The sequence below is a fragment of the Pimephales promelas genome, chromosome 6, assembly GCF_988280905.1.
Source record: "Pimephales promelas chromosome 6, fPimPro1.hap1.1, whole genome shotgun sequence".
Taxonomy (NCBI): domain Eukaryota; kingdom Metazoa; phylum Chordata; class Actinopteri; order Cypriniformes; family Leuciscidae; genus Pimephales; species Pimephales promelas.
Genome location: NC_142774.1, coordinates 21980612 through 22004238, shown reverse-complemented (window position 1 = coordinate 22004238; position 23627 = coordinate 21980612). Strand labels below are relative to the sequence as shown.

General features: G+C 37.6%; 1 protein-coding gene across 2 annotated transcripts in view; it reads right to left on the bottom strand.

The window, feature by feature from the left end:
* timmdc1 (translocase of inner mitochondrial membrane domain containing 1) overlaps positions 1-23627 on the bottom strand; it is a 161857-nt gene that overhangs the window by 136001 nt on the left and 2229 nt on the right. For both annotated transcript variants that reach the window (XR_016168858.1, XM_089132257.1), the window contains exon 2: positions 9230-9451. Coding sequence is in view for 1 of the 2 variants with exons in the window: in XM_089132257.1 (XP_088988383.1) it covers positions 9230-9451 (222 nt within the window). In the remaining variant the exon portion in view is untranslated. The remainder of the gene's footprint in view (positions 1-9229; positions 9452-23627) is intronic.

Genomic DNA, 23627 nt, shown 5'->3' with positions numbered 1-23627 from the left:
CCACGCTACGCGGTCAGGCGTTCAGAAAAGAACAGTTTATTTTTAATGTATGTGATATTGTGTTATTTATTCTCTCCTCAACAATCCTGGATCGATTCAGAGAATTTCAGAATCGAGTATGAGCTTATAGTTTTTAAACACATGCGTGATGACGCTGCGCGTGCTTTAGAAACGAACCGGGTTCTGAATCTGCTTGCTTCTATTTTCTCGCTCTCTCTCTTCCTCACTCACACACACGACACCGCTCGAACCTTACAAAACATAGTAGCTAACGTTATTTCATAAAGTTCGGGACTGAACCGAATTACAAGGACATTCGCGGGCTTCATTGAACAGGTTTTGCCGCTTTGCTTGATGTTATAATTACACTTGCAGTGCGCGTTCTCTCCCGCGGGAATTTTCTTTACAAATGCTTCACAGAGGCATTATTTATGTCTTTTGGAATGCAGTTGGCTTGTATATTAAAACCATGAAAATCACTGAGAAGGCTCTTTCATTTTAAAATACTAACGCGTGCTTTGTGAAGAGCGCTCGTGCATGCGGCTGTGAGTGACTCATTGGTAAATGTACTTGCATGTCAAAATGCTTTTATGACGCGAAATTAATGTAAACACGGTCAGTTATATCTTAAACCAACAGAACAAACCACATTTACAATTTGAAAAGAGATATATGCATTAGTGTGAATGCAGCAAATCGTATTTAAACTGAGGGGAAATCACTCCAGCTCTTGAATGAAAAACATACAGACAGCCTACTTTTAAATACTGAGACCACTCTTACTTTATTGCTTGTAATGTTTTTTTTTTCTCTTTATTTACTAGCTTTTATATTTTGAAGCTATAATATTTTATGTAGCCTATTTAAAATTCTTAACATGTAATTGGTATAATTAAATGTTTTTTAAAGTATGTGTTTTTACACATGTAATTAAATACATATTTTAAGAGAAAAAAAGTAGATCGGATCATGAGCTATCTAAAGATTCCCATCCCTACTGTACAATGATTTATTGCTTGTCTTTGTCGACTAATACAGAAGGTAAATAACTTTTTTTTTAAATCGCATATTAAATCGCAATCGCAATATTGGTTAAAAAAAAAAAATCGCAATTAGATTATTTTCCAAAATTGTTCAGCCCTACTGGATTTGCAGACAGATTAAACCTCTGAGGACCAAAAACGCGTCCCCACGTTTTGATCGTTGTTTTTTTTTCACATAGCTGCAACATAGACTTAAAATATTCCGTCATTAATGGTCATATAATCAATACATGATTATAAACTATAGAGGGTCTTCTTCTTTTGTGTGTACACTCAAAACCTTGTGTTTTTGTAAAATAAATAAAATAAACAGGGTGCGCTTTGAGCTCACTCTGTCTCCGCAAAAATCTTTCTGAAACGCGTTTTCTGAAAGTAATTTATATAAAAAAGCAATGATTCTCAGTTGATATAATCTGTATGAAAAGAGAGAGATGTCAGTCTTTTCCCTTTCACCTAATTATAGCGTATGACGTGTTAATGTGACCCCGCCCACTGAGAGCGCACACTATTCAAACGCTAATGTTGAGGCAAGCCATGAAAACGCCCATATATCAGCTCGATAAAACATCCAGTTTATCACAAATCTAACTTTAGCTCGTGTTGCTACGCTGTGAGGAATAATACTGTCATCCTGAAAAGATACCTCAGTTACCCGTTTCATTTTGAGGAGGAGCACATGGATTCAGCTGATGCAAGTCATTTATTCTTAAGTGCTTTGTTCTAATCGCGTTATTGAATAGTGTCTGTAAACTGCACAAAGACTGTTTAAATATTAAATGCGTGCACAGACAGACCCGTGCGCACTGAGCGTTCATTCACTTTAGTAAGACTATACTGAGATTTGTTCTATACTGATCTGTAAAACCAAAAAGACTGTTTAAATATGAATCGGGTGTGTGAAAGAACAAATGCACAGATGCATAGCCTAAAGAAATAGACAGACACAGACGAAATAGATTATAAAATTTTTACAATAAAATAGACATCAAATAAGCTTTAGTTAGACAGTTTCTGCTCATATGTTAAATATATAGTATGATTTGTCAAAAATAATCTAATCAACTGTTATCCAATGCAAGCTAATGCAATGCACATATCAAAATAATGAATCCTTAACTTGGAAATATGTATTATAAAATGTAAATGGCCTACTTTAAAAATAATACTTTATATGGAAATAGAATTTTCTTTTCAAGATGTTTCCAACTCTAACTTTGAATCACTTCTACACAATTGCCCATATAACTAGTGGTGCAACGGATCATCACTGATCCGTGATCCGTTCGGATCAATGTCTTCGGTTCGGCACACACGTGATCCGCGGATTGATTATGAAAAAAAAACAAAAAAAAAAACGTGCGCATGTTGTTCAGTCAACGCACAGCTTCGTTATAGCGAGCAGAGGAACGGAGAAGCTTGAACGCCCCGCGTCATTTCAGGGCTCCAGACCAGACTGCGACCAAAATTTGAGAGTGTGCGACTGAATTTTACATCCAGTCGCACATGTGCGACCAGTAAATTTGCCACACGTTAAAGGCATGGTAAAGCAGCGCGTCAATGAATCCGTGACAAGAATAGCGCGCGTAAACATCTGTGGGAAGGAGACGGAGACAAATATCACAACCTGATGTGCGTCTGAGCAATCAGCGATCTATCGACTCGTTAGTCGTTACCTAGCAGCGAATGCAAACAAAATGAAAGTGGAACGAAAATACGCTACTCATTTATGATTAGGACCGTGGTCGGAGCAGCAGCAGCAAACCATTGACAAAATAAAGCCCCGAACTTGACAGTCGCGGGCCGATCTCGCTCACGCAACACTGTTACTAGGAGATCCAGTGAAGAAATCCATTGAATTCGCCTCAGAATTAATAACATCAACACCACGAGATCCAGTGAGAAACACTCCGATTCGGTGCAGGTTTCTGTTATAAACCATATCAGATCAAACAGAGCTGACGTGGAAACCAGGAGAAACACTTATAGAAGGCTTTTAGTCCACAAATCAGCCTATATATGATAATGTGTAAGAAATAGTCAAATGCTTACAAGTAGCCTACTACACATCTTTTCCCAGCACTTCAATAATATCATAAATAAATGTTTTATTTTTTTGAATTTTTTATGTGATTACCAACACATTTTTTGTTTATCCTTTAAAGATTGTCCTAAAATGAAAAAAATACGATGATATTTTCACTACTTTTATTAATTGATATTAAGACATTATAAATGATAATAACTAAGTTAATTTCATCTACACCCTAAATTAAGCTTAGTGATTTATTGTCAGCCCCAGTGCTACCAGAATTTTTTTTTTTTTTTGTAGAACTCGCTGTGAGTTCTCATTTGAGGTGATGCTGCCCTCAACTTTCAGTCTGGAACCCTGTGAAGTTAAAATAAAACAGAATATCATGATGTTAAGTCTATTTATTATTAAAGAATTTGTCAGTAGGCTATTACAGTTATTTTGGGGGAAATTTTTTTTTTTGATCCGAAAAATGATCCGATCCGTGACCCTGATCCGAGAAACGATCCGATCCGTGAGTTGTTTGATCCGTTGCACCCCTACATATAACCTATTTTACCAGGATTTGTTTCCAATTATGACTGAAAATGGGTTTTTGACTTTCATTTATATTTTGATTTTAAGGGTCATTATTATGCGTGTCTGTCTCTCTCAGGTGAGAATCACCTAATTATACATGATGAGGACTGGCCTGTTCACGCCCATTTGCATATTGCCTTGGCAAACAAAAAATGTCTCACAATATAACCCAATCCACAGTTTTATGTGAACGAATAGGAGGATGATTTTCAGATCATTGTGAAGAAAAAACTCTAGGCAACAACATCAATTAGTCAAAAGTCTTGTGGACCCATATTTCATATGCGTTTTGTGGCCTTATTTCAGAAACTTTCATTTTTTGTTTTTTCAATAACCATGCATAAACAATATTCTCTCAAAAATACAAACATGTACATACATGTTGCTCACATATTATGGTTGCCCTGTTTGTGCTAAATATAGTGTAATTTCACCTGTGCCATTCATATGTTTATAGGCAACTTAAAAAGCACAGATGTCAGGGCATGTCAGAACATCTCAAGGACCCCAAATACACCTTGGTCCAATCAGGGCTCTAGAGTGCGACCAATATTTGTAAGGGTGCGACCAAATACCTAGGTCGCACCAGTGCACCTGTTCTCGCATGATCGCATCCGCTCACTTTCCACAAGCGAGTCTTTTGTTCTCCTTGCACGCATGAAAATGTTCCGTGCTGTGTGATACGAAATAAATTGCGCCCTGAACGTGAACACCAGAGAATCAGTTATGGCAATCAGCAGCAGAAGAAACATACGACGAAGAAACTTTTAAAATGTAGGCTACTTTTTATGGCTAGGTAAAAATATTCTCATATTCAAAAACTAATTCTCATTTTACGAACCCGTTGGGCTATGCTTTTTTCAGTTGATGAATGAATGGAAGATTGTAGCGTGCAATGCGCATCCCATCCAATACATCACAATAATCTTTGTGCTTTGTTACTATTGATATGAAACAAAGTCTGAGATTTCAAATTAGGTCAATTTTCTTACAAAATTCAAAAACATAAATAGTGTATTGACCCTGTGGCGTGAGATCGCTCTGGCTCAGCTCAAGTGAAGCAGCAGCGCGGAGAGCACATAATAATCTCTTCCGCCTTAATAATTACAGTTACAGCGCGAAATAAACATGAACGAGCATCTGAAAGTGTGTTAAAAGATAGAGTACAACTTATCGAAATCTGTATTTTTCACATGGAATAGCTCAATCAGTGTTTCAACCGTGGAAAGATGTCAGTAAAAGGCATGTAAACAATGTAATGTAACGTCACATTTACCTCAGAAAAAACATATCCAGTGACCATAAACTCATTAGCTAGCTAGAAAAATTAACTCTAGAGGTGCATTTTGCCAAATATATGCAACATATTACAAATTCAATATAATTTTTAATGTTTTTCAATATTTAATGCATATTATTTGAAAAAATCTGACAAGTTTTTATGCAGCCACCATTTAAATGTTTATATTTCATATAACATTATTATTGTAAAAATAAGTAAAAGTGTAATTTAAGTGTTTGTGTACAAATCAGGTCATTTTTACCTTCAATATTATAGAAGGGTAATGAAACAGTGGGCTACAACTGACTCCCAGTTTACAGCATTAGTTGAGATTTGTTTTCCTTGAGAATTGTGAAATTTTGTGTCAATACCCTGCCCTAACTTGAACAATGTAAAAACAGCACTTTAATTTTTTTTAAGATTTATATTTTTATATACAGTATAATTGTGCTTAAAGCATTAGTTGAGATTTGTTTTCCTTGAGAATTGTGAAATTTTGTGTCAATACCCTGCCCTAACTTGAACAATGTAAAAACAGCACTTTAATTTTTTTTTAAGATTTATATTTTTATATACAGTATAATTGTGCTTAAAAAAAATAACAAAAAAACTACATCTTTTTTTTGTTTGTTTAAAAGCATTTACATATTATATATGAATATATGGTGCGTGATAAAAAGGTGACCTTGAAATTGTGGCGTTAAATCCGACGTGAGACGAGGAAAAATTTGAGTGCACCTAAATTTTGTGCTGGTGCACCTAAACAAAAAAGTTAGGCGCACCAGTGCAACCAAGGCAAAAAGTTAGTCTGGAGCCCTGCCAATAGTGCAACACACGGACTCTGGGTCGAACATGTATGGGCGAATCATTCCGGTTGCTATTTTACAACATTGGACGTTTTCAAAACAATTTCCCCCAAGTGCATCGACGAGTGAGTTGAAACTCATTATAATATGCAAAACTATTATCCACTCACAGCAGTGGGCATTTTACCTCTAAGTCTTCAGTGTGAGACGCCCATAAAAACCGAGCGTTTTTCAGCTAGGCTCAAAACTAGGGTACAAAATAGCCTATTACTTATTAATTTTGATGTTTTTGAATGCAAAAACCAAGCGAATGTCATAAGTTGACGACAAACAACAATATAATACAATTTAAAAAGCCAGTTCATGACCCCTTTAAATACAGACTGATGTGGATCGATAACATTATCACAACACAGAGGTGAAACAAAATGCTGAGTAATATCTTTTACAGAATTTATAAAATAACTATTGAGATTGGTGGCTATGGAAAGTGGATCTTTGATAATCGAGTCATTGATTTGAAGCTCCATTTCTTTATTGTTTTTGTTTAACTGTCGGCCTAGCAATATATTTAGGTTTTGCCATTCTAATTTTCCATTACCGTTTGCATTAAGTTAGAGGCCAGAATAATTGTTGGTGGTTGAAATAATAGTGACCTAGGGTTCACATTCCGGCAATCTTTCGATTGGTCCCGGGCATTGTGTATGTCCCCGGATAAGAGTAGACAGATGGCGATTATAAGAGTACGGCTTTGAGGAATTTCGTAGAGTACGTATACAGCTTTTCCTGCTTTTAATTGAGCAGTGGAAGAGAGATGGAAAAACAAAAGCCGTAGCAACGACATGTCTTCCGAATCCAAAATGTTTATTGTTCGGGGTTTTATGTGAAACTTGTAAAATTACTCCCGAACATTTTTTTCAAGCACTATAGTACTTGCATTGTGATGAAAAACGGGCAGTGTCATTGGGCCTATATCTTAAATTGACCACATAAAAAACATAAACAAGGAGCGCTATGACAACTACTGTCTTACCAGCTGGCGCCATCTTATTTTGAGCTAATAGTTAATCTCGAGGCTACAACTTTACATTAATTGGCCACAACATAAGGATGTCAAAAAAATTTATCTTGTGGCCAAAAAAAAAAAAAAAGAAAATCAAGATTTGTTTGTGGAGGTAATTAAAGGTGATCTGCAGTGACATCACAATCATGTTGCATTGTGGTATATGAAGCTGCCTGAAGTGTACATATGAAGTAGACTCGCTCCCTCTGTAAAAATCGAGGGGTCGAGGGTCTGTCCATATAAACTTCACTTGTTCACTTCACGAAGTGGAACACACTTCAAAATGGCGACAAGGATTCCCCAAGGTGAGGTGCTTAGGGAAGAGTGTGTGTCTAAAAGCGAAGTGGAACGCATCCAAAGAATCAGTTGTATGCAAAGTGTACCCAATTTTGATCAATGAAAATGTGTACAATTTACTCACTGAGATCGCCATATTTCTGAAATTGAACCATTCAGGGCCTTAATGAAAGATTCCAAATTAAACATTTATTAAAAACCAACATCTAAAAGGATATTAAGATATCTTAGAATCTAATATATAAATATATAAGATATATAATACTCATTGGGTTATAGACATGCACTTTATGTTGTAAAATAATTAAATTAAGGTTATTATATATTATACTTTATGTTATTTTCCTAGTCCTGTAATTTCTGGCAGGATAATAATAAGTGAAAAGTATAATTTTGACCCCCCTCTACAAAATTGTGGATTAATTAATAAATATTAATTTATGGTATTTTATATTTTGGCTTTCATCACTATATTTCAGAAGACCCCACCAGGTACCACTCATCTCCACTACAAATAGGAAAAAGAGGCTACAATTTGCAAGAGCTCACCAAAATTGGACAGTTGAAGATTGGAAAAAATGTTGCCTGGTCTGGTGAGTCTCGATTTCTGTGGATGGATCCATGGGTCCATGGATCCATCATGCCTTGTTACCACTGTGCAGGCTGGTGGTGATGGTGTAATGGTGTGGGGTATGGCACCATTTAAATGCCACAGCCTGCATTGTTTCTGACCATGTCCATCCCTTTATGGCCACCATGCACCCATCCTCTGATGGCTACTTCCAGCAGGATAATGCACCATGTCACAAAGCTCAAATCATTTCAAATTTCTTGAACATGACAATGAGTTCATTGTACTAAAATGGCCCCCACAGTCAACAGATCTCGACCCAATAGAGCATATTTGGGATGTGGTGGAACGGGAGCTTTGTGCCCTGGATGTGCAATGCATCCCACAAATTTCCATCAACTGAAAGATGCTATCCTATCAATATGGGCCAACATTTCTAAAGAATGTTTTCAGCACCTTGTTGAATCAATGCCACATAAAATTAAGGCAGTTCTGAAGGCGAAAGGGGTCAAACACAGTATTAGTAAGGTGTTCCTAATAATCCTTTAGGTGAGTGTATATAGATATATAAAATATATAAACACAGTTGCTTTAAAGTCGACATGACAAAAGAAACAGCAATAGCCTTTTCTTGTCTATTGTGTATATTAGGGTGAAAAGGCTTTTTGAACAAGAAAAGATTGTTGGGATTTGATTTTGTCCATTAGGAATTGATTGGATTGTTGTCATTTGCTGTTGCTGATCTCATGTGGGTGGCAGATTGAGAAGAAATGAGTATCCGCAATCATATACCTCCCTACTAGTAGGCGAAAAACAGTATGTGACAAAAAGTATGTCCGAATTCACAGTAATCATAAAAGAGTAGGCAAAAAGTACCCGGTTGACCTACTACGTCCGACGAGAGTTTGAAGTGTGCATACGATTGAGGCCACGGGAGAGGTTTAATGAATGGCAGTAAAGGCTGGAATACACTCGACTTTTGCTCAGGTTTTTCCCCCGATTTGAGATCTGGGTGAGTTGGCAGTAGTTGCCAAAGTCCTGCGCCAGCCTGCAGATTTTGTGCGTTCGGAGTTGACAGAATTCAGAGAATATCACGTAGTGTATGATGGGCACAGACTCCAATTTTTTAGTCCATCCAGTCAGAGGACATCAAAACATGTTCGATATTTCGAGCTGATTTTAGAACACATGTGTGTGATGCATCGCTAATAAAAACTGTACATAATAGGCTGACCAGACAATGGAAATCAAGGGTGCAAAGTCATAAAGAGAAAAAATAGAGACGACATGATCATGACATGGCAAAGGCAGTACGCCCAGATTACAGTATGGTCATTCTTCACACACTCCCACTATATAGAATGTACTTTGTAAGTGGTCATGAATTACTTTTTCAAAATAAGTACCAACAATAAGTACCAACTCAAGAGAGAATGAGATTTCAGTCGCAGCCGAGATGTCGCTGCCAAAGGGAAGGGAAGTTTATCATGCAAACATTTAAATGATAAATACTACAACCCTGTGTTGATGGATTACAAACAGATAATACTAATACTCACCCCCTGCTAAAAAGATCTTTGATGCGGTCCCATCCTGTGTCAGGGAACTCTGGCTTGCCTATGTGTTGTGGTATGGTCTGTGCAGAGGTACTATCAGACGCATACACACAAGGAAGAGTGATCCCAAAAAGAGTCTTGAGAGGACCCAGATGTGAGCTCCCAGGTCCATTTACATCTGTCCCCCCACATACATCCTGCCGCCTTGCAGGACACATCAACAAGCTGTCAAAGAATGAGAGAAACAAGGCCAGAGGTATATGAGATTATGTTTATGCACTTTCATCCATACTGATATGCATGTCCTATGGTTATGACAGAGAATCATGCAGACAGGCTTAATTTTAACACCTGAAGCAACACTGTCTATCACAGAGGAATAAAGGGTCTGTTAATATGGAGCTAGAATTGTGTCTTTATCACATGCGAGAAAATAAATTATCTGAGAGGAAAAAAAATGTATTTGAGAGAAAATGCTCATACCAATACTCATTATTAATACCAAAGAGCAAAAAATAATAATATTTGAGACTATAAAAGTTGAGAGAAAGTATTTTATCATAGAACATATGAACAAATATAAATTAGAAATTATTAAAATTATGTTGCCAGGAAGTACAGAATCAAAATCGTCCGACATCGTTGTTTTACCTTTTAATTCCTTTTTTGTAAACGGCGTATGAGTTAGTTTTCACGTTCAACCTATGTGTTTTCACGTTCAACCTATGCGTTTAACTTGTAAACACCTCGGTTGTTCTCTGACTCTGTACTTCTGGCTACGTCGCCCGTGACCTTTTGATCGTAATTACGTATTACGTGACGTTGCAAACGCACCTCACAGAACGGAGCAAGGCTAGCATTTGTCCTTAGAAAAGTTACATTTTTGGAATAAGTTTTGAAATAACCGATCGTTTCGCATGATAAGACCCTTATTCATCATCTGGTGTCGTTTAAAGACATTTGAAGCTGCATCTGAAACTGTTATTAACTGTCGTTTGGACCTCGGTTGGACCTGGTTCCCATGGATGTCCATTATAAGGAGAAAAATCCTAGAATGTTTTCATCAAAAACCTTAATTTCTTTTCGACTGAGGAAAGAAAGACATGGACATCTTGGATGACATGGGGGTGAGAAAATTATCAGCAAAAGTTTTTTCAAAAGTGAACTAATCCTTTAAAGAGTAACTAAACACTAAACCAACTTTTTTTAGTTAATGATCTGTAAGAATGGATCTTTATTAATACCAGTCATTGATTCGAGTAACTTTTTTGACATTTGTTTATAAAGTGTTCTATTTCTACAATATATGGTGTAAAAACGTCTTAGTGCTGCCCTCTTCAGGTTGAACGGTGGCTACTGCAGTTGAATTTTCCTATTGGATGTTCCGCACTTCGTGACATACGCAGGTTTCAGCTCACCACGTGAGCTACGCCTTTGGCAGTATAAAAACCAGCTTGTGCCGTCAAAACCACTGAAGGGAGTGAGGAGTTGGAATTGTGAGTATTGAAAACGACCAGGATAGAGTGTTTTAGCATCTATTTCGTCCCCTCTATCTCTGCTGGGGTCTGCCCACTTTTTCAGCATTTTCAAATATTGCCAGTGGGTGGAGTCAGGCTCTGACCAGGGGTTTAGTTACCCTTTAAGTTCCGTATCAACTACAAAATACTACTACTGACTAGGGGTGGGCGATATGACCAAAATTGTGTTTCACGATATGACTAATTTTATTTCACGGTAACGATATATTCCACGATATAGTTATTTATATAGTTATCCTCAAAAAAAAAATAAAAAAAAATAAAAATCGACAAAAAGGGCTTTGTAAATACACCCAAATACTTTAGAAATGAAAACTATGTCACCTTGTTTTATTTTTATTTTATTTGGTAAATTATTTATTTGGTAAACTATTTTTATATCAAAATATATTTAACAAAAAACACTCAAACTTTTAGATGAACTTCCCACAACAGATTGATATTAAATACAACTCATAGGTGCATTTCAACTTTAAATAATTTTTCAATCTCATGCATTGCTTTACTTCATCAATCAGTTTATTATATAATTATAATAGATATAATATAATTATAATATTTTTTTACCACATGTGCTTATTATACTGCGTTTTTAACGGAGAAGGGTATTCCTGCACAACCGGACTCTGCACACACTGTTGTTTTAACGGGCTTGTTTTTGTTATATTCTTTTTGTTATATCTGGCAACCCGTCAGTTCAGAAGTGACAAGAAGGAGAGCAGCAATATGAAAACCAAACCGCAGCTACTGTTAGTGTTGACTAAGTAGTTTAAATTATACACAACTTATAGTGCGTCGAACACCGCACGCTCCCTCTCAGTGGTTGTGCATGCGCGCGTCTTTTACATCAACAAAATGCGGTCGATTAATTTGAGAGTGAAGTTGTAATCACGGATCGAATCAAAGGAAGATTTTATCAACTGGTCCAGTAGGCAATTGTTTGGAGTTAAAAATATATATATAACTCGCGCTGCATATTTAGTAATTTTGCTTTTAGAAACAAGATTATACATTCGTTTTAACAAGCAGGATGTTCATTCATGCTGAAAGCGATTTTCATGTTTAAAAAGTAACTATACATAAGAGAAGGAAAGATGCGGATAACCAGTGATGTAGTGGTGCCTGGAGAAGTGGGTATACTCTTAATTTATGCCCCCAATAATTTTTTAAGCGTCCCAGCAAAGGATGAACGCTCTGTGTTATAAACAGTGACATAAGACTACTACATGTAGTCTTGCATTAGTATTCAATATGCAAGACTATAGAATAAAGTATAATAAATACAATAGAACATATAGAATCAGTAGTATTCTTGCATATCAGGGCCACACAAAGTTGTCTAAATACCCAGGTGCCAGGTCCTATAAATTATATCGTTAGGGGGGTTCGGGGGCATGTATTAAAAAAATAAAAAAATCTGTTACGACTGACGTTTTCTATCGCGGTAACGATATATATCGCCCAGCCCTACTACTGACCTACTGTATAAAGCCCTAAATGGTTTAGCTCCTATGTACTTAACGGACCTTCTTTCGCCCTACAATCCACCGCGTTCCTTAAGATCACTAAATTCAAGGCTTCTGGTCATTCCTAGGATATCTAAGTCCACTAAAGGAGGGAGGGCGTTCTCGCATTTAGCTCCAAAACCCTGGAATAGCCTTCCCGATACGGTCCGCGGCTCTGACTCGCTGACACAGTTTAAAACTAGATTAAAGACGCATCTCTTTAGTCAAGCATTCACATAATGCTTACCTTTTAGTCCTCTGTTATGCCATACGGAACCATTTGCCACTGAAACTGCAACGCACCAGTGGGGCTCAACAGCTTTTTAGACAAACGGGTCGGCGTGTATGGTTGGGTTGCGGAGAGTTTGTGAGATGGGGGTTTTCTAACACCGACTCCCGTATAATGGAAATCATTATGAACATCAGCTATGCTAATTATTTCCCATCTGCCTTTCTGCTGTTATCTCGGGACGCTTGTCCCGAGAAAAATGGCGTTCGTCAGGTCCAGTTTTGTATCCAGCCTCTCACGGGGATTTCGGATGCCCCAACGCCTGTGATGAGAAGACCAACGCCTGTGAAGAGACGACTCAACGCCTGCGATATGTTATGGTGCTGTTTTATACATAAACAATATTTATATTTAATACTTATATATAAACAATATGAATGTAAGCCAGAGGAGAACTGGCCCCCGACTGAGCCTGGGTTCTCCCAAGGTTTTTTCTCCATCCAATCTGATGGAGTTTTGGTTCCTTGCCACTGTCGCCTTGCTTTTGGCTTGCTCAGTTGGGGTTATTTAATATTTAACAATATTATTGATCTGTGTTGTACTACTTTCATGTTATCACTGTGAAGCTGCTTTGATACAATCTGTATTATGAAAAGCGCTATATAAATAAATGTGACTTGACTTATTTACCCATACACTGCACACGTCTGCGGCACCTTCGGCTGTGACACGGCTACCGGAGCTCATCGCGCCCACTCTAGTCTGTGCGTGTGAACTGTTCGGCAATGATGGTAAGAGATGCTATCGGTTGCCAGGGGCAACGCCTTTAGAACTTCACAGAGGCAAGACTAAACATTCCAGAAATAGCAAAAGAGAGACAGCGCAGCACAGTAGCCTATTTGTTTACATTTTAGCGATACACTGTAGTTTCTTTGGAAGATATGGAAAAAGATAAATTAAAGGGGTTCTATCAGGAGAGACTAAATAACAATGCTAGCCAGCTTTATTTAGAGAAACTGCTTGTCAATAAAGTGGCAACAGCGAGCAAAGAATGATTTCAAAAGCAACACATTTCAGCACAGTTCGCCTTTTATTTAACATAAATGAATGAAAGGCTACGTTCACACTGCAGGCTGAAACGACCTAATTCCGATTTTTTCGCCCCTATGCGACCTGTATCTGATTTTTTCATGACAGTCTGAACGACACAGATCCGATCTTTTCAAATGCGACCCAGGCCACTTGGGTATGTGGTCTAAATCCGGGACACATATATCCGACCCGCACGTCATTGCACGCACCTGTAGCTAGCCAATACACGCTAACCCTAACGCGTTTATGCACTGTTATGGGCTGCTGCAGACGTGTCTCTTCCTCAGAGTTGTGCCTGAGGATGAACGATAGTGCATGAACGCGTTCATATACTGTATTACTGCCTGATGAACATTACTGTGAACACGTTCATTCTGGTGTCTGTGAACGTGCGCTCTCTGTCAGTTTAACTTCGTACAGTAGGGTGCCAGATTGATTTCTATAGAGCCTTCCAGGCGAAAACCTGGCTAAAACACATGTATACATGCCTTAAAATGTAGCGAAAAAAAACCCAATCTGGCAACACCAGCCACCAGTGTTGCACCGCGGCCGCCGGTGACAAAGCAAGGAGCGCCGAGGACGCGCACTATCAATTAAACGGGTTTTATGACGAGGTCGGTGAGGATCAGAAAAATCTTACATTTATGTGCAAACTTTGCCCGTCAATAAAATATTTGTTGTCTGTGTTATGGGCTGTGGCAATAATAATAATAATAATGAAACAAAAGCTCGAAATAATATGGAAAAAAAAACTATTCCGCAAACAAGTGACGTCGTTGACTGTTGACATAAATGAATGAAAGGCTACGTTCACACTGCAGGCTGAAACGACCTAATTCCGATTTTTTCGCCCCTATGCGACCTGTATATGATTCTGTGCATGCGGGTCTCTTCTGGGTCATTTCACGTTCACACAGGACATCACAAAAGGTCGCATTTAATTGGAAATGTGAACGGCCTTGCAAAAAAATAGATTTTTTTCAAAAAATCGGAATTGAGCATTAAGCCCTGCAGTGTGAACGTAGCCAAATTAATACTCTGTTATTCAACTAAAGTTGTGAAATTTGTTATAATAGTTATATCTGGAAGAAGAAATGTTCTAAAAAGACACTTTTGTAACGACAAATGATTTGCATTGACAGGGGAATGTCCGATCTGTCCGCTTAATATTGCACGGCAGCTGCAAATACACGTAATCTGATTCATATCAGATTTATTTCCACATATGAATGAGGCCTGAAACATCAAGTATGTCTGACTCTCGCAGTTTAATGTTACCGGTTTGGGGGTTTCTAAGTATTGCACGCAGCCACAGCATAATTGTTCATAAGATTCTAATGACTTAAAGTTTCTGAACTCTTGCATTGTGTAGGCAGTAAAGTTAAGCAATGATACCATAAACCAGGTAATTGACTATGTCTGGGTATGTGAAATGTGGTAAGTGTTTTTTTTTTTTTTTTACAGTGTATGGTATTTCATCCATTCTGTAGCAGCTCGTGGGTCCATATATGTTGTTGATGTCAAGTAGATTCTCTAAATAACACTGCTTGGTGTTATTTAGTCTCTCCCGATGAGCACATTTCCTTTTGCTTCCCCCTTCCTCATTTATTCCCAAGAAACTGTGCCTTATCACAAAAATGCAAACAAATCAAAAACAAAACAAGCTCTCTCTGTCGCTATTTCTCTCTGTCTTACTGCCGAAGTAACCATGACAACGGATAGCGTATCCTACCAAGATGGCGAAGCCTTCCCACAATGCAACGCGCGTGACATCACATTCTCATTCTCTATACAGTGCCGAAGTTACGACGTCACTGTGTAGGCCAAAATGCGGAAGTGAGTTAGCATTTTAGCACTACCAGTTCCCTCGCTATAAAGTCTATGGGATTTTTGAATGAGTTTTTGCTAAATCGCCTGAAATAAGGTCTGTGGTGAACAAAGCCTCTACATATTTTCACGTTTTGATCTATGACATAGAACACAGTTATAACCTGCTTGTGTTTTTTTTTTAACTTTATTGTGTCTGCTTGTGCCTACATAGTTCCCACATGACGTCACAACATACGGATATTTGCCGACCTGGCGCCATTGCTGAGGGCAGAACATTAGAAGAAGCAATACAAGTTAAACAAAGTGAAATGAGTTTTGTGCTATAAAGTGAAAATTGCCACCTCCTGCTGGGTCAATGGATATTAATATCGTGCCGGAGGTTCAGTTAAATCGGGATTTTACAGTATAACCGTGACTCCATGAATGTGAGAAGACTAAGCTTTTGTCAGAACAATGACGGAGGTTATGGCTGGCGAGGATAAACAGGAAAAATTATAATTAACAATTATAAGTTAACAGGAAAGAAACTCACTCAAAACATGCAAGAATTTGTTTGACAAAAGCACAATGTTGTGTTTTATTGTGAGTGTAAACAATTATAAGTTAACACTTTGCAGTTTGAATAATTTCCTGTATAAACAAAATGATGAGGTATTAAAAACATACAAAACAACATTGTTTCCACTGTTCGATCACACACACACACACACTCCAGCATTGCGATCTCAGATTATGTCCCTAAAGAACCCGCGTATAAAGTAGTTCTGCATTGCATTAATTAATTTGGATGCGCGTTATTTATTTTTATATTCATGGCATGCACCGAACCATGACGCCCGCACCGGTTTGTTTCAATACAATTACAAATACATGTACCCACCCCTATTCTTCAGTACAAAAATAGTTTAGATCATCTCCAGTTTGCATATAAAATTAGGAGGGGAACCGACGACGCAACTGTTACCATGTTTCACACCATGGCAAAGCATCTGCAAGCCCCCTCTCACTTAGCTAGGGCTCTGTTTATCGATTTTACATCTGATTGATATAGGAGTAAATGGTGGTATTATCCACCTTGTAAGGGACTTCCTCTCTGACCGCCCCCAACAGGTTTTGGTTAATAATAATCGTTCTGACATCCTTGTGCTTAACACCAGTGCCCCGCAAGGGACTATTCTTTCCCCATTACTCTTCTCCATTTATACAAACGAATTCCAATTAGATCAGGAAAATTTTAGTTTGTTTAAATATGCAGATGACATGGCCCTGGATGCTTTATTAAAAAGGGGGGACATAGTTGGTGAGGAAGTATATAGAGCACATGTGTCATCTTTCCAGAAATGGTGCTACGATAGTTCCTTAGAGATAAATGTAGCGAAAACAAAGGAACTTGTTTTTTTTATGATAAGGAACCTGTGCTGCCCCTTATAATTAGGGGAAAAATCGTAGAGAAGAGTTCAAATACCTCGTCACTTATATTGATTCGAATCTAAACTTTGGTGTAAACACACATTATATTTTTAAAACCTGTAATCAACGTCTCCACTTATTGCGCAAGCTCAATTCCTTTAGAGTGAGCAAGCACATTATGGAAATAGTTTATAAGAATCTTATAGAGAGTATTTTAACTTTTAACATGGCGATGTGGTACGGTAATTTAAATGTAAAAGGGAGAAGCAAGTTGCAGAGAATAGTAAACCTCGCCTCAAAAATTATAGGGTCAAGGCAGAAACAACTAAATTCCATGTACGAGGAAGTCCTCGGGAAAAAAGCTTTTAAAATAGCAAAAGACCCTACTCATCCACTCAATAGGGAGTTTGAACTTCTCCCTTCTGCCAGACGTTACAAAGTACCTAGGGCAAATCGTAATACGTTTAAAAATTATTTTGTTCCTATGCAATTCGGACGTTGAACACCAAGTCTCGTTGATGCACTGTAACATGATTGCTACTGCTGTGCTGCATTTTGCCCTGAAGATGTCTGTGTGTTATTGTTCTTGTTTGTTTGATTGTTGTTTTTATGAGACCGAAGGCAAATTTCCACATTGTGGACAATAAAATGAAATGAATGAATGAATAAGTACATGCATATTACAGAAAGCATCGGTGACTGTTTTAAGGGGAACATAGGAATAAAGTTGTGCAGGCTATGGCTTTTTAATAGACAGATAGTCTAGCATCTGCTACTTCGCTCAAGTTACTTTTCCATTGATTGCACTTGAGCAAACGTCACCGAACCAACCCTCGGCAATCTGATTGTACGCCTCCAGTGATTTCCAGGCTAGGAACTGCTCACGTGTAAAACTCCTAGCCAATACCAGATAAGGGTACACATGAAAATACTGTATCTGAGGCAAAGCTGCATAATCAGTGTTCAGTGCTTCCTACGTTAATGCATACGGATCCACACCATTTATGAATGAAATCTTCGCAGTGTACCTCTCTCTGTCTTGTTTTAATAGTCTCTTTATAATCTATTTCTCTTTTTCTCTTCATGATTTGCATACAATTATAAACAGAAATAAATATTTGTTTGTAAAACGACATTCTCGGATAAAACTTTGTAAACACCTGTGGTAAACACAGCAGCTTATGCCCTCAAAGATGGCGCCTCCAGGGAGGTCACATGACATTAATTTGCCTGTGGGAACTATTGGTGCGTTCACGTGCTATGGAAAATATGATATTTTTCCACTTGTGAACTGGTATTTACCAGTGTGTTGCGTTCAAGTGCTTTTGTTGTCATAATGTGATAAAAAGATGGAGATCTAGACTGGTTATTTAGCTAAAACTATTTTAGATTGCTCAAGTCATCTGCTACAGCAAGAAAATGATTTATCAAAACTGAAATGGTAAATAATATGCTGTATATTTTCTAGAGATCATGAATAGTACCATTCACGACTCTCGTGTTGCTCTGTGCCATTTTGAAAAGGTCAAAGGTTATCTCATCTCGGCAACTCGTGCATCAAAATATTCTATGAGTTGCCCAGTGGAAAATACCACATGAGGGGGTGTTCATGTGCATTTTCCACGTTGGCTTTTGGTATTTACCATAATTGCCATAGCACATGAATGCACCATATGTATACATCGCACGAGTAATGCATTGAGCTGTTTCGTGTCTGAATGGACAGACACAACTTTATGTATAAATGTCCGTTTTGGAGAGTATTCACGTAAAATAAGTCGGTTATGTGTTTAACATAGGCTTGTTGTCATCCAGTCTCTTTGGTAGAGAGAGAGAGAGAGAGAGAGAGAGAGAGAGAGAGAGAGAGAGAGAGAGAGAGAGAGAGATCCCTCAAATTCTGGATGCATCTAAAATTAAGTCCCACAGAATCGCTACATTTTAAAGCATTACAGACCCAAGAACTGAACCCCGAAATGAGTCTCCTCAGTCAGCTGGTCCTGAGACTCACTAACCCGACTAACCCTACTAACACTCACCAGACTCAGACCAGCACTGCTCCTCACGCACACATCAGAATAAACCAAATTACCAAACACTCTAAAAATACATATCTGGAACATTGGGATCAGGAAACCAAAACACAAAGTAAACTACAATTCTATCGAAATATGAAATCAAAATATGAAATGGAGGAATATCTCCAGAGTGTGAGAGACACAAAGCAGAGACGGATCCTGAGCAAGTACAGGCTGAGTGAACACAGTCTAGCCATCGAGACCGGCAGACACAGAAAGAGCTGGCTACCCCGAGAGCAAAGGGTGTGTGTTCAATGTAGGACAGGAGAAATCGAGACAGAGACACACTTCCTCCTCCACTGTCACAAATACAGCTCGATTAGAGACCTCTACTTCAATAAACTTAATAACCTAATACACAACTTTACAACCATGACTGAAGTAGAGCAGATAAAGATATTACTAGGAGAGGGACAGACCGCAGCACTGGCTGCCAGATACGTGTGTGCGTGCCACAGCCTGAGAGACAGTAGGTGAATGTATGTGTGTGTGTGTGTGACCTCAGTGTGTTTCCCTAATGTCCACCACAGTGACCCTCAGTAATGTGTGTATGTGTGTGTATATATTAGTGGTGCAACGGATCATCACTGATCCGTGATCCGTTCGGATCAATGTCTTCGGTTCGGCACACACGTGATCCGCGGATTGATTCTGAAAAAAAAATAAAAAATAAAAAAACGTGCGCATGTTGTTCAGTCAACGCACAGCTTCGTCATAGCGAGCGGAGGAACGGAGAAGCTTGAACGCCCCGCGTCATTTCAGGGCTCCAAACCAGACTGCGACCAAAATTTGAGAGTGTGCGACTGAATTTTACATCCAGTCGCACATGTGCGACCAGTGAATTTGCCACACGTTAAACGCATGGTAAAGCGGCGCGTCAATGAATCCGTGACAAGAATAGCGCGCGTAAACATCTGTGGGAGGGAGACGGAGACAAATATCACAACCTGATGTGCGTCTGAGCAATCAGCGATCTATCGACTCGTTAGTCGTTACCTAGCAGCGAATGCAAACAAAATGAAAGTGGAACGAAAATACGCTACTCATTTATGATTAGGACCGTGGTCGGAGCAGCAGCAGCGATCCATTGACAAAATAAAGCCCCGAACTTGACAGTCGCGGGCCGATCTCGCTCACGCAACACTGTTACTAGGAGATGAGCTCCAGTGAAGAAATCCATTGAATTCGCCTCAGAATCAATAACATCAACACCACGAGATCCAATTAGAAACACTCCGATTCGGCGCAGGTTTCTGTTATAAACCATATCAGATCAAACAGAGCTGACGTGGAAACCAGGAGAAACACTTAAAGAAGGCTTTCAGTCCACAAATCAGCCTATATATGATAATGTGTAAGAAATAGTCAAATGCTTACAAGTAGCCTACTACACATCTTTTCCCAGCACTTCAATAATATCATAAATAAATGTTTTATTTTTTTGAATTTTTTATGTGATTACCAACACATTTTTTGTTTATCCTTTAAAGATTGTCCTAAAATGAAAAAAGTACGATGATATTTTCACTACTTTTATTAATTGATATTAAGACATTATAAATGATAATAGCTAAGTTAATTTCATCTACACCCTATTAAGCTTAGTGATTTATAATGTCAGCCCCAGTGCTACCAGAATTTTTTTTTTTTTTTTTTTTTTGTAGAACTCGCTGTGAGTTCTCATTTGAGGTGATGCTGCCCTCAACTTTCAGTTTGGAACCCTGTGAAGTTAAAATAAAACAGAATATCATAATGTTAAGTCTATTTATTATTAAAGAATTTGTCAGTAGGCTATTACAGTTATTTTGGGGGAAATTTTATTTTATTTTTATTTTTTTTTGCTGATCCGAAAAATGATCCGATCCGTGACCCTGATCCGAGAAACGATCCGATCCGTGAGTTTTTTGATCCGTTGCACCCCTAGTATATATATGTTAAAACACTGTGGTATCAAAAGTTCATAGAAATTATAATCTGTTACACTGTTATTTTTTGCAATTAATTTAATTTGTACATTTCAATTTAAGTTGTTATAATACTTTGTAATTATTGATTCACTATACTATACTAAGTGTTACAAGCTCTGGCAATATTGTAATATGTACAGTCATGCCAATAAAGCAATTTGAATTGAATTGAGAGATTGAGAGAGAGAGAGAGAGAGAGAGAGAGAGAGAGAGAGAGAGAGAGAGAGAGAGAGAGAAGGAAAACGCATGCAAATGGAAATTATGGCGGCCGCCGGCCGGAAAAATTATCGAGCTTATTTTTTTTTTATCGTGCGATTAAATGATTTATTGACTATCGCGACAGGCCAAATCCAGATTAATGACAGCTAACGTTAGCCATGACTTAACCCAGATAGCACAAGTCTATTTGATGTGATGTTTACATCTGGAAGACGTATTTCTAAGAGTGTTTGGTTTGCTCATCTGCAATGCATCTATAGGACGTTTCCTGTCAGATGTCAAACAGACGTTTAGAAGATGTCTTTAAGATATAATGATTTAGAATGCATGTTAAACCAAAACCCGTAGGCAGGGGGGGGGGGGTTCCCCTCACTGCCAAAGGTCCAGAATTTGAGCCATTTTTTTGTTTTTTTTGGGGGGGGGGGATTATTGACATCATTGTTTTAATCAATGCTTATGACAAATATTCTGGGTTGCTGTTTCAAATCAATATGATTATTGTAGCTGTACGTGTTTGTGTGTGCCGCGTGTGCAGTTCAGAGAGAGTTCTTGCCAGGTTCTCGCAAAGGTGAAGAAGCATCGCCTCTGAATGGGCTGGGGAAAGGTTGGAATCGATTCCATTAAGGGGAATGATCTTACTCGCTGTAGTTTAGGACAAGTAATAAATCTGATTTATGCAATCAATCAACAAAAACTATCAAAATAATTTTTAAGTCATTAAATTGAAGTTCACATAAACTTTTCCCTCCGCTGCGGCTGTCTGTCATTCATTTTCCATTCAGCATCAGCGCGTCACGTTCAGTTAAGACAGTCAACATGATGAAACTCTCTTTTCAAAGATGATTCACTGTAACTATTATTATACTTGACCTGTAGATAAAGCTCTATGGTTTCGCATAAAATGACTATATTGCTGGACTGTATTGCTCTATCTTAACCATGTTCCTTTCTACCGTGTGTCTGACTGTTAAATCACAACACAGGAGAGCACTATCATTCTTCACGTTTACAGTAACTGAAATTTAAAACTGTTAAAAGAAAAGACTCAATAAAGTATTGTATAGATAGATGGCAAAAAATGCATCTCAAAATTCATCAGATTGATGCTTTAAAAGGGGAGCATGCCCCCGGACCCCCCTAGGGGAGGAGTTTATATATATATGAAGAGTTCAGATGCAAAAGCCTCTAAATGCCATTTGAAATTTTCTTCTTTAATGATGATTTTTATAAAACTTGTATATTTAAGTTCAGTAATTTCACTTAAATAACAATTAATAGGTAATTATCATTGCCATTTAAGTGAAATTACTGATCTTAAATATACAAGTTTTATAAAAATCATCATTAAAGAAGAAAATTTCAAATGGCATTTAGAGGCTTTTGCATCTGAACTCTTCATATATTATATATATATATATACATACACATTTATTAAAAGGATTTCTATACTTTATCCACTCAATAGTCTACGATATAATAGTCATATAAACGTATAATTATAATAATAAAATATTTTAGGTGCATATTTAGGTGCATCAAAAAGCATGCTCGTTAACCAGCAGACAAGCTAATCCAGCACAAATAAGTGCATAAAAGGTCACCAAAATGACGTATTTGAACCTCATACAAAAGGAGGGAAAAAAACTGCAAAAAGGTCCACTTTTTGTTAAATTCCCCACTAAATGTTTTTTTTTCCCTAAATGTTCAGATTTTATACAATATTGTGCACTTGTGATTTTTCTAGACTAAATTTTACTGCTGAATTATCCATTAATCTAGTTTATAATAGCATTTTTGTCATAGATTATGATCATATTTTTTTGGGATTTGTTGTTTTTCTTTATAATGAAGTTGTATTAAGTAGATTGTGTCACAGAAGAGTTATTATCAGTTCAACACAGAGAGTTATAGAAATTCTACTTGATAAAAAACAAAAATCGAATCATAAATCGAGTTTTTTTATTTATATTTATATTATAAATCGAGTTATATTATATCGATTTATATTATAAATCGAATTTAAAAAAAAAATAAATATCATAGATTTTTTTAAAGGGAAAAAAAATAAAAAAAATCGCCCAGCCCTAATATATACATATCATGGAAGCCAAGTCTGGGGCAGATAGTAATGGATAAAAGAAAACTGTCCTTACTAACAAATAAGGATTGGAGCCTAGAATTTAAATTTTGGTCGCCATACCGAGCGAGATCGGTCGTAAATATGGCGGCGTTCTGTTTGGAGTGACGTAGGTGGCATCTATAAATAGCCAATTCATAATACACCTTCAAACGCAGACCAACGTCGGCAGTCATCAGATTACAACACGTCACTTGAAAACAAGCTCCGAAAGATGCAAACAATCCCGCGATTACTAAAAAACAGTAATCGCGTGATTCGCGTCAAGACACCTGATTGGCTAATACACACTGAAGATAAATTAAATAATTTTTATTTAATTAAAAATTATTTAATTTATCTTCAGTGTGTCAATTACTGTACATAAAATGAACCCTCTTCATCCCACACCCAAAACAT